The sequence below is a fragment of the Acanthochromis polyacanthus genome, chromosome 17 (assembly GCF_021347895.1).
Source record: "Acanthochromis polyacanthus isolate Apoly-LR-REF ecotype Palm Island chromosome 17, KAUST_Apoly_ChrSc, whole genome shotgun sequence".
Lineage (NCBI taxonomy): Eukaryota > Metazoa > Chordata > Actinopteri > Pomacentridae > Acanthochromis > Acanthochromis polyacanthus.
Genome location: NC_067129.1, coordinates 15,017,056 through 15,031,646, shown reverse-complemented (window position 1 = coordinate 15,031,646; position 14,591 = coordinate 15,017,056). Strand labels below are relative to the sequence as shown.

Sequence of the window (14,591 nt, the reverse complement as noted above, 5' to 3'; positions counted from 1 at the left end):
TGCGGATTTAAAGAAATGTACAAGGTTTTTAATTTGAATTATACTTCGTGTTTATATCAATATTGCATTAAAACCCAAACTAGCATAAGTTTAAAAAGGCGTGGTTACTGAGGGTATATTAAGTGGCAGTTTACTGTAATGATCATTTAAAAGTTAAATTTTCACATTAAAAGTTTTGTTTTACGACTGAAACTTCTCACTCGACTGAGAGGTATTAGATAGAAACTATTTTTATTTACACTGATTTACTAATTCACTGCACTTAAGCAGAACTTTAAGGTGTTTTTGTGCATTTTTACACCTCACTACATTTTTTTGACAGGTGTCAGCTGTAGCTATTGGTTACTTAAACAACAGTTGGAATATTAGCTACATTGGCAACTACATAAGACATTTAAATATGATGCATTACTAAAGATTTAATGGCAAATACAGCAGTGAAAACTTGATCTTGACCAAATCAAGTTATAAAACTGTCCTTCAAATTAATGCATGAGTGCTATTTATCCAAGAATACACATTAACATTCACAGATGATTCTTTCTGTGTATTGTATACTTCTACCTTTGATATTTTAAAGACCTTCTGCTGTAAAAGTCAAGTTACTGCTGTTTTTTTTGGTTGTTTTTTGCTTTTCTGCCTTTAAGCTGCAGTGAACCAATGTTCATCTCAAAAGCACAGATTAAGACTTCTGAGGTTTCAAACCAAAGTCTGCTATCCGCTTATGAAACTTAATTCGGGTGTCCGAAGAAAACCAATCTTTAAACTCTAAACAGACCGAAATGGCTCTGGCCCGAATGACTCTGCTTTCACAATAATATGTAGCTCAATTTGAGACGGTGTCAATAAATTCAAGTATTTAGTCCAATATGGCATTAAAACCCAAACTAGATTGAGTACAAACGTCATTTTGTTGTGGTTGTGGATGGTGAATTAAATAGCACTTCACCGTAATGGTCAGTCGGAGTCACAGTTAAAACACGGATCCAGAAAAAGCATTTCATACAAAATCAGATTTATTTTAGGGTAAAAAAAGGGACATGAATCCAATTAGAATATAAGCCGAAACACTGAAGATCTCACAGATTGATCAGTTTTCATTGGGCATAAACATATTTACATGGTCTGATCACATTTTCTCTTCGTCAGTCAAGAGTTCAGATATTCCCCTTCACACCACTCCATACTTTACCCTTTAAGCCCAAACAAATCAGCTTGTGTGTTCAGCTGCTCCAACATGATAAAAATCTTCACTAGCTGTACAAGTCCTCAGTGTGGCGACTGTGTGCTCGCTCCAGGAGACTCGGACCGGTCCAGCTTCATCCCTGTGTCTAGTGGAGTTGAGGAAATTGAGGTGGGGAGCACAGAGCTCTTAGTCTCCAAAGAGGAAGAGGCAGATGAGGGCAGAGATACAACAATGTATTTCTGTAGAGGTCGTGAAGCTGTCAGTCCAGGCCCACTGCCAGACTCAAGTTTTACCAAAGGCTGCAAGGTCGAAGTCGCACTGGGAACGGTGCTGGTTACTGGTGAAGCGGACTGGGAAGAGCTGAGAGTGATTACCTGAAGAAAAGACAAGGAGAGAGATGTAAATTCAAGCACCGTGGAGAAAATGGTTTCAGTTAACACCATCGAGTCAAATCATCATATAATTCATGGTTTAATAACTTTAATGTGCCAGCATTCAGATATTTTGATCTCTGTCGGTGTTTTTGTTTGCTTATACATTATAATACAATATTTTTTTAAAGATCAGCACTGATATGAAGTGTATGAAAAAGGTTTTGGATCATATCTCACCATCAACATAAACCCATGAAGGTAACGTGGGTGAATGTTACACTGAAAGATGAAAGTACCTGCTGAGTCGAGGCGGCTCCTGCACTAGTTGCCATAACAATGTACTTGGTTGCCGGGGGAGATGGCTGTGACGGCGTACCAGGTCGAGGGGACATCAGTGCGAGGGAACTTGGAACCTTAATGATGCTGGGAGTGCGAGGCCCCGTTGATCCACTTAACCCACTCTGTGAGACTGAGAGGGTGGGACGAGGCTGCGAGAAAGTGTCGTTATTCATTAATAAACAGCAGATAGCTTGTTTACCTTCACTTGTGATTCAGCGATGCTTCACATTAACTCTGGACTGTAGGTGTACTGCCTAAACGATGTGATATATGCTGACTAGTGGTGGGATGCAATTAAAAAATGAATGTAATTAATTAGAGACTTTGTAATTAATTGGATTAATCACATTTTGGTCAAACAGCAAGACTTGTCACAATAAGCAAAGTTTTTCCAATTCAAATTAATTTTGGTTGACGACTGAATCGATGAATAGATATACATAAACTTAACAAAAATGTTGGTTTCATTTATATTTATCTGCGTTTTTCATCTGTCTACTACATTTACAGGTTACTGCAAACTCAAAGTGCAATTGCAGCAATTATATTCAACAGTTTAAGACTTTTGTGAACTCAAGCACTTTCAATGTCTGCTAAAGTGGCCTATTATGGGATGGCTACATCATTTGCCGGTACCAGGACTGTTGTAGCTCTGGTCCTCACAGCAACATGTTTTACACTGAGGTGATATCCTAGGCTAGAAGTGCTGCAGTGATCAGAAAACTCTTTGTTGCTCAATTGGCACACAACCACACTTTTATCTAAGCTGTCAAGTTGCTGTTTTTTTAAAGAAAATTTCCAACAAGCTTAATATGGTCTCGTCTTCCTTCAATGTTCACCAAACTTATTTGTGCGTTGACGTCACTCCTGTGTATTTTCTTCTCGGCTGGCAAACAGACTTCAGGTTCATTACAGCCACCTACTGGGCTGGAGTGTGCATTAGCATTACGAGTGTGCCAGAAATTAGGGAACAGACAAAATGAACGTGAAATTAACGCGTTACAGTCCCAGCCCTAATGTTGACATGTTTTTTTTATAGTATCTTTCTTTTACCATTCTATTATAGCTAAAATATCCTACATTTAACTGTGTTTCACCCAAGCAATATATATTTTTTAAAGTATTAAATGTACCTGTGTGATTGTTAATGTGGTTCTGTTGACTTGTTGAGCTTGCAGTGCTGCTTGAGTCCTGGCCTTCATTACGTGGGAGCAAAGCATAGGTCCGAGGTAACCGTAGTCTGTCCGATACTGCTCCACATTATCAGGCTGAGGTCGGATCTTGGCAATGACGCTGGCACAATGTTTCTGGAAAAAGTAAAGACCAAGAGAAATGGTTACTACTAATTACAACAACTACAACATTGCTTTTGTGTGTTTGATAGCTTTTGCCCACAAATTCACGTACAAATAAAAGCTCATTTCTTACCAGTAAGAGGCTTTGAACGTGTTCAGCTCCTATCTTATCGATATTGGAGACCACAGGTCCTTCCATCACTGCTTTGATGCGAGCACCCTCTACAGCAAGCCGAGGAAGGATCAACGTCTTAATCACCTACAGAGATGGAAGTAAAAGGTTGGTACTAATGGAACATGATGAGTAAGAAAACAAAGGAGGAAATAAAATCCCACTCACATCAGGTCCCAGTTCAGCAAGTCCAGCGATGCAGCCGTATCGTGTCGTCCACTGGGTTTTATCATCCAACCAACTCTGCAAAAACATCAGTCTGGTTAGAAAGTTACAACATTTTCAAATAATCCAAAAGACATACATGCACAACAGGATGTGTTTCGTCATGCTTTCCACAACCACGTCCAATTTTTTTTTAGCTCAATATTTCTAGCAACAAAATATCCAACACTAGAACTCACTTTGGTAAAAGTCTTGGTAATACGGGACTGGATGTTGTTGGTTGTAGTACTGAAGGTTTTACAGCTTTGGGCCATGAGGCGAGCAGCAAAGTCTCGTAGAGCCCAGTGGTTGTCGACATCCGGTCGCAAACAAAGCTGCTTACTCACAATACAGGTGACCACAGCTGGGATGAGCTCATGTAGCTAAATATACAAATAGAAAAAATAATATTAGAATAGAACATCTATAGTATTTCTGATATTATATTGTTCAAAAATAATACGATACGTGATTTGTGTTCTTCACGCACATATTTCTCCAGATACAGAGTGGGGTTGTCCATTAGAGCTTTGACCATCCGCATTAGATAAATCAGTAGAGCCAGGTTGTTTTGCACCACATTTACGCGAACCTTTGAGGAGAGGTTAAAGTCAGTACTTTCAGCAGAGAGATGCTTGGGCATTTTATGTGATGTGATGAATGTTTCAGAACATTAGAAGAAGTTAGAAACGTTCTTACTCCTTCAGAGATAAATGTGCTGAATCTTGGGAGCATCTGATACAGTCCAGGATCAGTAGCAATACTCTGTAAGGCTTCCTGTATGAAACAAAAGCATGCATTTATCAAACAAAAGTCCCACGACAGAAGACGTCAAAATAAGTTCTTTAAAACAGGGGCAGGATTTTGTTACTGCATTGATAATTCCTAATTTATAGCTTTTTGAAAAGTCAAACTTTAATTTGCTGTCAAACCAAACTGATAACAATTATGTAATTACTGAAAATGTATTAAATAAATTGATGTTTTAATTCAATTAAAAAAAATAATTAAAAATGGAGAAAAACATGCAGGACTTACAGCTCTCTTAGCTTCACAGGAGCCAACACACGCTTCTGTGATTTCCTTATAGTACAGCTGCTGTTCCACAGACAGCTCATGAGTGCTGCGTGGTTTCAGTCTTATTAGTCCCTTCTCCTTTCCTGAAAGAGACAGACACAAACACAGCATGAGAGATGAATGTTATTGTAATGATTAGGGAGGAAAGAAGGAAGCAGGCAGGTAGACAGGATAAGAAAACAGAGGAAAGTGAAATATAACAGAAGGTACTGACCTTTGCCATCAGGAGCCGTTGCACCCTGACTCTTGCCTTGAATCGTACCTTCTTCCTCTTGACCGGGTTTGACGACTTTGAGCGGCTCTGTAGATTCTGCCTTTTGTTGTTCTTTTGGTGCTGAAAAGCAGTAGATATAACTTACAGTTACATTTTTTTGTCCAGATACATACTATAAGCTTTTGTGTTCTAAAAGTAGAAAGTTTAAAGAAGACGAACCTGGTGGTGGATTTTCTGGAATAGAAGGCTGCACCCCCTCAATACTTAACCAGTGGGCTATGGATTAACAAACAAGCACAGTGTATGAGCTCACAAATCATCAAGACAATACAAAACATAGAGTATAACGGCATGTAACATGGTTTTTCAGGGTACCTTTAAGTGACACATCTAGTGGAACTCTGGGGAGTGGTGTGTTTATAATGTCACTGAGGTCGACTTCCTTTTCCTCGTAGAAATGAAGTTCTCTTCCACCACCGCTTGCAAAGCGAAAAGGAATAAACTCTTGCGACTGGAACCCATACAGGGGCTGTAACAAGAGGAATGTATTTAAAATGCAGAATTTAGATCCACTACAGCTTTTCCTTAACATCTATTAAAAGATCTTATAAGGCAACCAAAGAAACTGTGAGTTCAAATTTGCAAGTTCTCCCTTACCTCCACATTTTTTAATTTGAGAGCATTGTCTATGTCACTGGTGGTTAATTTACGTCTCTTCCCATGATGCATGAATTTCAGAGCATCCTATGTAAAACAAAAAAGGAAAGATACCAAAAGGCATTCACATATAAATCCAAAAACCAAAACATTCAAGCATGTGGCTGTCTGTCAAGCAAACAAAACACTGAAATATCTGCTTCAATCATCCATGATTTACCTGTGCAATTTCTTTTATTCTGTAACTGACTTCTTCACTTAGAGCTACACAGCTTTCCTCCTGTAACTGGCCCACTCCAACAGATTCTGCCATGGCCTTCATCGACTCTGTGGGCAGGACAACCGAGCACTGCTTCTGCCGACGTTCCTCTGCCATGGCTGGGAAAACAGAGCACACAGTTCAGTAAATACAGCCACACATAACAGTTTACATTTAAAGCAGACACTTTTGTTTTTGGTGCAGTCTAATTGTCGGCAAAACATTGTCAGTTCCAAAAAACTTTAATGATCCATTGTCAAAATATACAGGCAGTAGGTTTAAAGTCACAATCACAGTACCCTGATAAAATACAGATAGTTCTGTGATGTTTTAACTGAGATTATCAACAGTCTGTAGATGATTTTTATAGGCATCTTTCTGCGGAAAGCACATTGTCAGTGTGCTACTAGTCCCGTACGACCAATGAGATAATGTATGTCCTGTTGAAGCTCATCATTTCAACATTTTTCACAAATCTGGCAGTGGTACAGCTTTGGATCTGTCAAGAGGAGGCCATCATTCAAAAACCTAGAACTAGATCAAACCAAACTAGATGAAGAGCATAACTGAGAGAGCTTCACCAAGGAGACTGATCACACCAAAGAAAGATTTACAAGGTGAATACAACTGCTTCCTGGGTGTTTTACAGTGGTATGTCAGAACACACAAACAAACATTGTTTAAAATGACTAATCTGACAACTCACTTCGCAATTTCCAGAGGGTAAGTGAGACACTTACCGTAAATGCTCCAAAGATTTGGGGGTCTGATGAGACCAAAATTACCCTTTCTGATCACCAATAACATGTTATATTTACCATAAGCCACAAACACACACATCAACAAAACACTATATTCACACTATAAAGCCTTTTGTTGACACCATTATGCTGACAGATAAATATCTCTGGCACACTCTGCAATGCACACAGATAAAAGTAATATAAATGCAACAAGTAACAACAAAAGCATGCGCATCTCAAAACTATGTTTATATATTTAGGGATTGTAATTATAATGCTTTCATATTTGTGGCAGAAGTTTAAAACTACACCTCATTAGTCTCATATTCGTAAGTGTGCGAAATGTAGAAAAAAATAAGGTTTCCAAATTTGCAGGGCTAACGTGGTTTTACCTTCATAGATGGGAGGAAGTCTTTTCTAAATGATGCGCAATTTAAATAGTGGGTTTAGGTATATTTACATGTCTTCGTGCCATAAAGTAACATTCATTTCTAGAGAATGGCAATAAGTCTCCTATGCGTTCATTGTCAACAATCCCGATTCCATACACTTTCTGTCAAAGTCATAAAATAATGTAGCGTGAAAAGCAGATTAAAAGTGGATTAACAGTTTTGAACACTTCTTGTGTGTAAACAAACACACTGAGCTCCACGGAGAGCGGGTTAATCACTTTAACGGAACGACAACCAAGTAGCTGCATGCAACAGACAAGTCACACTAAAGCTGTATGCACTCAAACGCAAACACTTCATTGCAGAATGAAAATCTGTGTTAATTTTAGGCACATCAGTGACCGCAAACGCCTTTAATATTAACTTTAACTGGAGCTAAATCTGATGTATGTTAGCTTGGATGCTAATAACTTAGCTTCCGTTGACGTTTTTACCTGTGTGAAGTTGCCTTCTCCTCTCTGAGTTTAAGCAGAAACTTATACAAATAAAAACAATTAATGTTTACAACAATGGTGGTTTGGCAAAGCTGTTTCTTCTCTGTAAAAATCCATCTCTCGGCATAAATAACAAACTAATTCACGGACTGTAGCTGAGACCTCCGTTCGTGAATTAGCGCTTGTGTTCCATCGCCATTTTGAGTCACGTTCCGGTTGTGATATCGCGAGAGTACAATTAGTGACATGACAGATAAGAAACCGCCTTAAGTCTATTCAAAAAATAACGTATTGCAAGTAAGTTAAGAAAATGTGCTTTGGAAGGAAACAAATAATCAATTCCACAAATAAATAATTTCACTTTGTTGCTAAATCAAAAGTCAGTTTCCATACAAAGAACGCCGTTTACACAAGAATTCTTTACGGAGTCGGAACTAATCTTATCCTCGAGTTTCGGGGGGTGACCTTATGATGTGGCAACGGACACAAACGTCGGGAACGTGGAAGGACATAGCAAAAGCAATCATGTATAGGTTTTTATCTCGTACTGTGTGTGCGGCTCGGAGTTCTTCAGTTATTGTGTATGAGTCGTGTGCTTTACCGACTAAATGTGAAAAGGCAGCAGCTCCAGTTTTCAGGTGAGCAGCGGCTGCTACTGTCAGCTGGGACTGAACGAGGTGAAACACTGTAAGATGACTACTGAAGGACAAATACGACTGCTGGGCTGCTTATTGATTTGTTTGAGTGGAAGAAAATGTTGACGGTGTACATTCAAAGTAGCTGGACTTTGCTTGTTTTCATAAAATTGAGGGGAAAGACAGTTAGCTGTTAGCTTACTTAACTTGCACAGGTGGGGCGGGACGTTTTGATTGACACTTCTTCTGGAGACCGTTTGCATGGTAACATGTAAATGGCGTTACACATCTTGTACAGATTCATATGTTTGACAGTGAATTTATTTACAACACCATGCTTTGTTGTATCTGTTTGATACGAATTTAATAGAGTGGAATTGGGGCAGAATAGGACTGGGCAATTTAGCTGAAGACCAGGAGAAAAAGGCTTATTTTGAATCTAACCACCTTACTGTGAATTCAGCCACTGCAGTCTTTTTACCAAGGTACACAGGTAGTAATAAATAAAATAATGGGAAACGGGGGGGTGAAGAGGCATCTTTCAGAACCATCTTAAAACACACTTTTATTCCCTGGCTTTCCATCCAGAGTGATACACTGATTTTATTTATTTTTAGTACCTTTATTGTGTATTTTGGATTTTATTCGTTTTTTTGTGCCTTTCGTTTTTGTGATTCTATTCGTTTTTAGTGCTTTTATTTTGTATCTCTGGTTTTATTTGTTTTTAGTGCTTTGATTGTGTATTTTTATATTTTATTTGCTTTTAGTGCTGCTTTTATTTGCCTTGTTCTGTGTGCATGTATGTACAGCACTTTAGTTCAATCGGTGGTTGTTAAAAGTGCTATACAAATAAAGCTGGATTGGATTATCAAACTAGGTTTATGCTTGGGATTGCTCTCTCAACTGAGCGTTGCATTGACGTAATGAGCTTTCATGGCGATTTGCATCTGATATATCTGAATGAAATTATCAGACATTCTTTTGGGCAGTTTCCTTATTGTTATTGATTAGGAACCTACCACTGGTACATATAATTCTTATTTTATTGCCCACTTTAAGACTATTCATTAAACTGTATTCATAAAATTACATGTAAATGTATAATCCCTGCTTTAGAGTATTATTTTATGATATCCGTGCCCACTAATAATATTCATCACGTTTTATTGTTAAATATTATTATATAGGATCATTATTTAATTCTTTTGATTCATTCACCTATGATGACACACTGTTTTCCTCTTATAGAGTTGTAAAAGGAGGTGGAGTAAACACTCTCAGCACAAGTTCTGTCAGGATCTGCGAAAAGAAAAACGATGATGTCCCATCTAATCAAGATGAGAAAACAACTGCAGACAAAGAGGATGGTCCAACAGAAACTGGCTCAACAAAGATGGCCAACCAAACGGAGGAGCCAGTGGTCTTAATGGCAGAAGATGGAAGTACTGTACAACAGCAGGCCGATGTTAAAACTGAACAGGTTGAGGAAAAGCAAACACAAGTCAACGCAGATGTACCTAAGAGCGGGAAGGAGAGTCTCCTGGACCTGCTGGGAGCCATGAAAGTGGAAGTTACCAATAAGAGGAGGCTCAAAAACTTGAAGGTGAAGCAAAACTCTGAGTCTCTTCCAGAATATAAGTCGAAGCCAGCAGATATGGAGAGCACGATCAGTATGTTTCAGAAAGCTACAGAGGAGGCTTCATCACCAAGGTGAGGGAACTGGGAGCTTATTCAAACAGGTTGCATTGCCTTATTAAAGTGTTCTTCTTTTTCACGTAAATATATTTACTATGATGAGATGATCAGTACTGCAAGTTTGATTGTTTCATGTGTATGTAGCTACTTTACACCCTGATCTTACCGGAAGCTTGGTTCTTACTTCATTCACTCATTCCAGCCTCTCTGCATTGTGTTTTTTAGTGAGACTTTGGATCCTACCCTGGTTGCAGCTGCATCTGCTGCTGCCGCTACTCTTCCTAACAGCAACCAGGCCGAGTCTGAGCTGCTCAGGCAGCTGAGGCAGCGCAAGGCCATCACTGAGGCTCAGAAGAAAGGAGACATGAATAATCTTGGGTATGTTTCCTACATTTACCACCAGTATATTCATGGCGCTGAAATTAATGTTTAATTGACATGTTGACCTTTATTTGGTCTTTTAGTCTAAATAACGGAAAATGAAAGGCTTTATTCACTTGAGGTAAACATGAATCTATTATTATTTTCTCAGAGAAATTATCACTGGAATGAAAGTAGGAAAAAAGCAGAACCAACAAAATGCTCGGCCGTTCAATCCGATCCGGTTCGATGACGACGGGCGAGGATATACACATGACAGACGACTCACTGCCAAGCTGGTTGGTGTTCGAAAAAGGTAAATACTTTTATCACATATTTACTCAGATAAATTTTGAGGTAGATCAAGTGTCTAATGTGTTTTTATTTTTTAGGACGAACTTGTTATTGGGGAAAAGACTTAACATCTTCTCTGCTTCTACTGAAGACGATGCAGCGGAATCAACAGCTGGTAAGAGAGTGTTGAATGTTGATTTTTACTTTGAACTGTTAGTTACTGTCTGTTTGCTTACAGCGACTGATTCAAAATTTATAGCACACATTTTGTCATGTTGCAAAGTTGTTCGGTTTTAATTTCACTGGGTTGCTGCTCGTAACGCTTGTGTTGTAATTTCAGCTCAGCCAACTCTATGGGACATGGAGTTTGCCAATAATTTGTCTCAGGTGACCGACCACACACCTCGCAACGGGCTTGAGGAAATGATCCAATGGACCAAAGAGGGGAAAATGTGGCAGTACCCAGTCGACAATGAAGCCGGTGAGGATTGAATTCTATATTTGACTTCATTATATGAATCGAGAAAAATAAGTTTCCTGAACGACACAATGACTGTACATTGCAACTTTATGTTAGGCCTAGAGGAGGAGGCCAGCGTCCCGTTCCACGAACACGTCTTCTTGGAGAAACACTTGGAGGAAGGCTTCCCTCGCCAGGGACCGGTGCGTCACTTCATGGAGCTGGTGGTGATCGGCCTGTCCAAAAACCCCTACCTGACCGTGCAGCAGAAGAAGGAGCACATTTCCTGGTTTAGAGACTACTTCCATCAAAACGAGGAGATCCTCAAGAAGGATGATGCTTACCTCAGTTAAACTTAAGACAGTTAAATGCATCTTTTAATTGTACTGGATGTGGACACATAAAAACAAGAGCTATGATCATCTTTAGCGATGCAGTTTTGACGGTTTCTTCATTCCTCCAAGGAGACCTGTTAGAGTGAACTGGAAAATGGTGATCAGACAAGAGAACCACTGTCAAATAATGTCAACATTTGCAACAGGGTGGAGAAAAAATGTCCAGAAAGAAAGTGAAACATTGCTGTACGCACACTTTTTAAGTAGAAAAGTGCAGTCATGGGTTTTTGCTTCTACCAACATGCGTCAGTAATCCCATCTATCGCTGAACATTTCTTCATACTGTGTTTGCACTGTCCAATTCTACTGCAGGAAAATAACTATCATGTGTCACTGATGTGGTGATACAACTGCATTAAAATGCATTTGAATTCTCCGTATATGGTGTTATCAGTGCAATGATTGTGGAGGATACACAGGTGATACGAAAACTATCGAATACGGATTCAGTTTATTACAGTATTCATATAAAAGGCTTACTTTTGTATCAGAGCACATTTACAGGTCAGGTTACATAAAAAACATCAATGGACTGATGAGCCAGATGGATGTAAATGCCCCCACATAAAAAAAAAAAATAAGTTGATGAAAATATTTTTGTGTTCTTTGTCTCACAGGTCACACAAACCCCTGCACTCATGATTAATGGTGTTTTTTTCCACACAAGCTGTGAAAAGAGCAAAAAAATTGTGTGCAGCATCAAGGACCTCCGACCGGGTTCACAGTAGGAGCGTAATTAGACCTTGAACTCGGTACCCTTCGAGAGGGAAGTGCTTTTAAAGTTAAACAACCTCTTAACAATGTGCCACACGGATCCCTTCTAGTCTAAAAACACCCTCCTCCATCTATTGTCTGAGAAAGTGGAAAGTGACAAGTTGACGTTTGAAAGTGCTTCATTTCCACATTTTGTTCACTTTTCCTTAAACAGAGTGATTGGCATGATAAGACGTTGGCAGCGCTTCACATTTCGGCCTCCCTTTAAGTCTGTATTGTGTTGCCCAGCATTTCTGGAATCGCAAATGGAATCAGTTTACAGATTCAAGCTGAGAGAGAAAACAGTCAAAGGTCTGGGTACTGAAATAATATTCATTTTCCAATTACATAATCCTGTTTTTTGTTTTTCCCTTTTATCCCTCCTGCTGTCCTCATCTGCGAGCGCCAAAAAGTATTGTTTCCTTGACTGAAAAAAATCCCCATATTTAGCAAAAAATTTCTACAATTTTCTGAAAATTTGCAAAACCTTCAGGAAGAAAATTCCAAAAATTCCTTAAAAATTTACCTTAAAAGTTTTATTTAGAAAAAACAAACAAATTTGGCAAGAACATTCTTGTAAATATTTAAAAAAAAAACGAGTAAAAATATTTTTAAAAAATCCTAAAAATATCTAAAGTGATTACATATATATCAGTAAAACTTCTAGTTTCTTTAAGAACATTCACATAAAAATCAACCAAAATCCAGCGAAATTCGCTGGATTTTGGTTGATTTTTATGTGAATGTTCTTAAAGAAACATTTTTAACATTTCTTTTTTCCACCAAAAAAATGTTCAAAGATTTCCCCAAAATGTTGAAAATGTGGACATCAGAAGTTTCACAGTGAAAATATGTATTTTTTTCCCCACTTTTTCAAACTTTAAACTTTCAAACTTTAAATTTTCACCCGCAGGACAACACGAGGGTTTAACTGAAAGTGAGTAAACACAATAACTGCTACTACAGTTAATTTCCTTTAGAAACAAGTAAGGTGAAATCATGCAGCAGGTCACAGTCAAGACATCTAATTACAGAGGCTGGGGAGAAATCGTAATCAAAAGTGGGAGTCTGATAAAGCAGGACTATGTAGTGAAGCACACGTCTTTAACCATTCAGCCACTGATAATACAGAGACTTCTTTTGGAGAAAAGATGGGACTTAAACTATGTGATAATAGTCTGTGTTTATCTCCCAGCACTAAAGAACACAACCGAGCTAAATTGTGTTCAGCTAATCCAGTAAATGGACTTGACTGCAGACTATCGATCTAAACAAATGGCCCCAAGTGAAAATCGCTGCCGTGCCCCCCACCAGACGCTTCAACTGTTCAAACAAGAAGAAGGACAACAGGTCTAATGGTTGCTTTTTTAAAAATTTTCAAATGACATCTTCTTGTGTTACATAAATGGCTCAAATCATAATGTCTAAACTAAGTTGGGAGCATTTTTCTGCAAAAATAAAATAAAAATCGTAAACCTTCATGGTACAGAAGCACACAGCGAGCAATTACAGACCAAAGGAAAGTAGACACACATGCAGAACAACATGCCTGTAGGCAGCGCTGCATAAAGCATGTAAATATGTTTTTCTCTGTCAGAAGCTAAAACACACATCACAAGGCTTTCCCAGGGTCGCTCCTTACCTTCTTGTGGAAGAAAACTTGGCTCTGCTGAGAAATGTCCTGTGTGAATATAAACCACTAGATGGCGCCACTGGCAGCCGTGGTTCTACGTCTAATTAGGATTTTTAATGATCAGACATCAAGTCTGGAACCTTGATATGGCAGCAACTTAGAAAGCTCCTTCTGCAATACACTTACATGTACTGTGGTGTTTGTTTTAACTGGTATGATTAAAAAAATGATTTTTTTGATTAGATTATAATAAAAGAGAGAAACTGCAGGGAGTAGGGTAAAAGTTTTAAGAGACATCACCTTAAAGTTTTGCCAAGTGATCACTTATGATATGACAATGTATATATATATATATATATATATAGTTTTGCAAATTTTCTGAAACTTCATTTAAAATATATCAAATGAATGTTGTGTATATATAGAATTCTATAATTTGCTTTAATTTCCACAACAGAAATCTGAACACTAGATGAAGCCCACTTCAAAGTTCTTGTTCCATTTTGTTGATTTGCGAGTCAAACATTTTTACCAAAGAGAGGTTACAGTATTTCTTTTTATCTCTTCATAAATCACTGAGCATAACGCATTTTGGATGTTTTCTCTTGCAAAGCACCCCAAAATCCAAAAATTATCTTGTGCATGGAAAAACAAACCTGCAGTGCATCACATTAAAGTGGAGTCACAACATTTGGGAAAGTTATGGCAGTGTTTCAGATATTAAAATCATAAGAAACAGAGGGTAAAAAATGGAGGCATAGGAAAAAACTTACTACCAAATATAACCTGCCACTTTTTAAAAAAAATAACACACTTCTATACAGATTTTACTGGAACAACATTCTAAAAGAAAAAAGAATAGTTATTGGTCAGGTGCAGTATATTTTGAAGAGGTAGGGGGAGACTACATTTCCCCTGTCCATATGGTGCATTTAAGTGCTGTCAAACAGTGTAGGAAAA

The 14,591-nt window shown here is 38.3% G+C and overlaps 2 protein-coding genes across 2 annotated transcripts; one reads left to right on the top strand and one right to left on the bottom strand.

Moving 5' to 3' along the window:
* Window positions 1-998: 998 nt before the first annotated feature.
* taf6 (TAF6 RNA polymerase II, TATA box binding protein (TBP)-associated factor) lies at window positions 999-7,628 on the bottom strand. Its single transcript, XM_022188786.2, has 15 exons — window positions 7,407-7,628; window positions 5,739-5,896; window positions 5,519-5,605; window positions 5,237-5,390; window positions 5,081-5,137; window positions 4,862-4,981; window positions 4,609-4,730; window positions 4,270-4,347; window positions 4,061-4,162; window positions 3,771-3,953; window positions 3,535-3,609; window positions 3,328-3,453; window positions 3,033-3,206; window positions 1,857-2,048; window positions 999-1,560 (listed from the first exon to the last, which is right to left on the bottom strand). Exons 2-15 carry the CDS (start codon window positions 5,892-5,894, stop codon window positions 1,270-1,272), a joined length of 1,917 nt encoding a protein of 638 aa, XP_022044478.1. The 5' UTR covers window positions 5,895-5,896; window positions 7,407-7,628; the 3' UTR covers window positions 999-1,269.
* A 226-nt stretch (window positions 7,629-7,854) lies between these two features.
* On the top strand, window positions 7,855-11,625 carry mrps31 (mitochondrial ribosomal protein S31). The gene is made up of 7 exons (XM_022188246.2): window positions 7,855-8,044; window positions 9,290-9,751; window positions 9,962-10,114; window positions 10,269-10,412; window positions 10,489-10,565; window positions 10,731-10,871; window positions 10,968-11,625. Exons 1-7 carry the CDS (start codon window positions 7,875-7,877, stop codon window positions 11,201-11,203), a joined length of 1,383 nt encoding a protein of 460 aa, XP_022043938.2. The 5' UTR covers window positions 7,855-7,874; the 3' UTR covers window positions 11,204-11,625.
* Window positions 11,626-14,591: the final 2,966 nt, after the last annotated feature.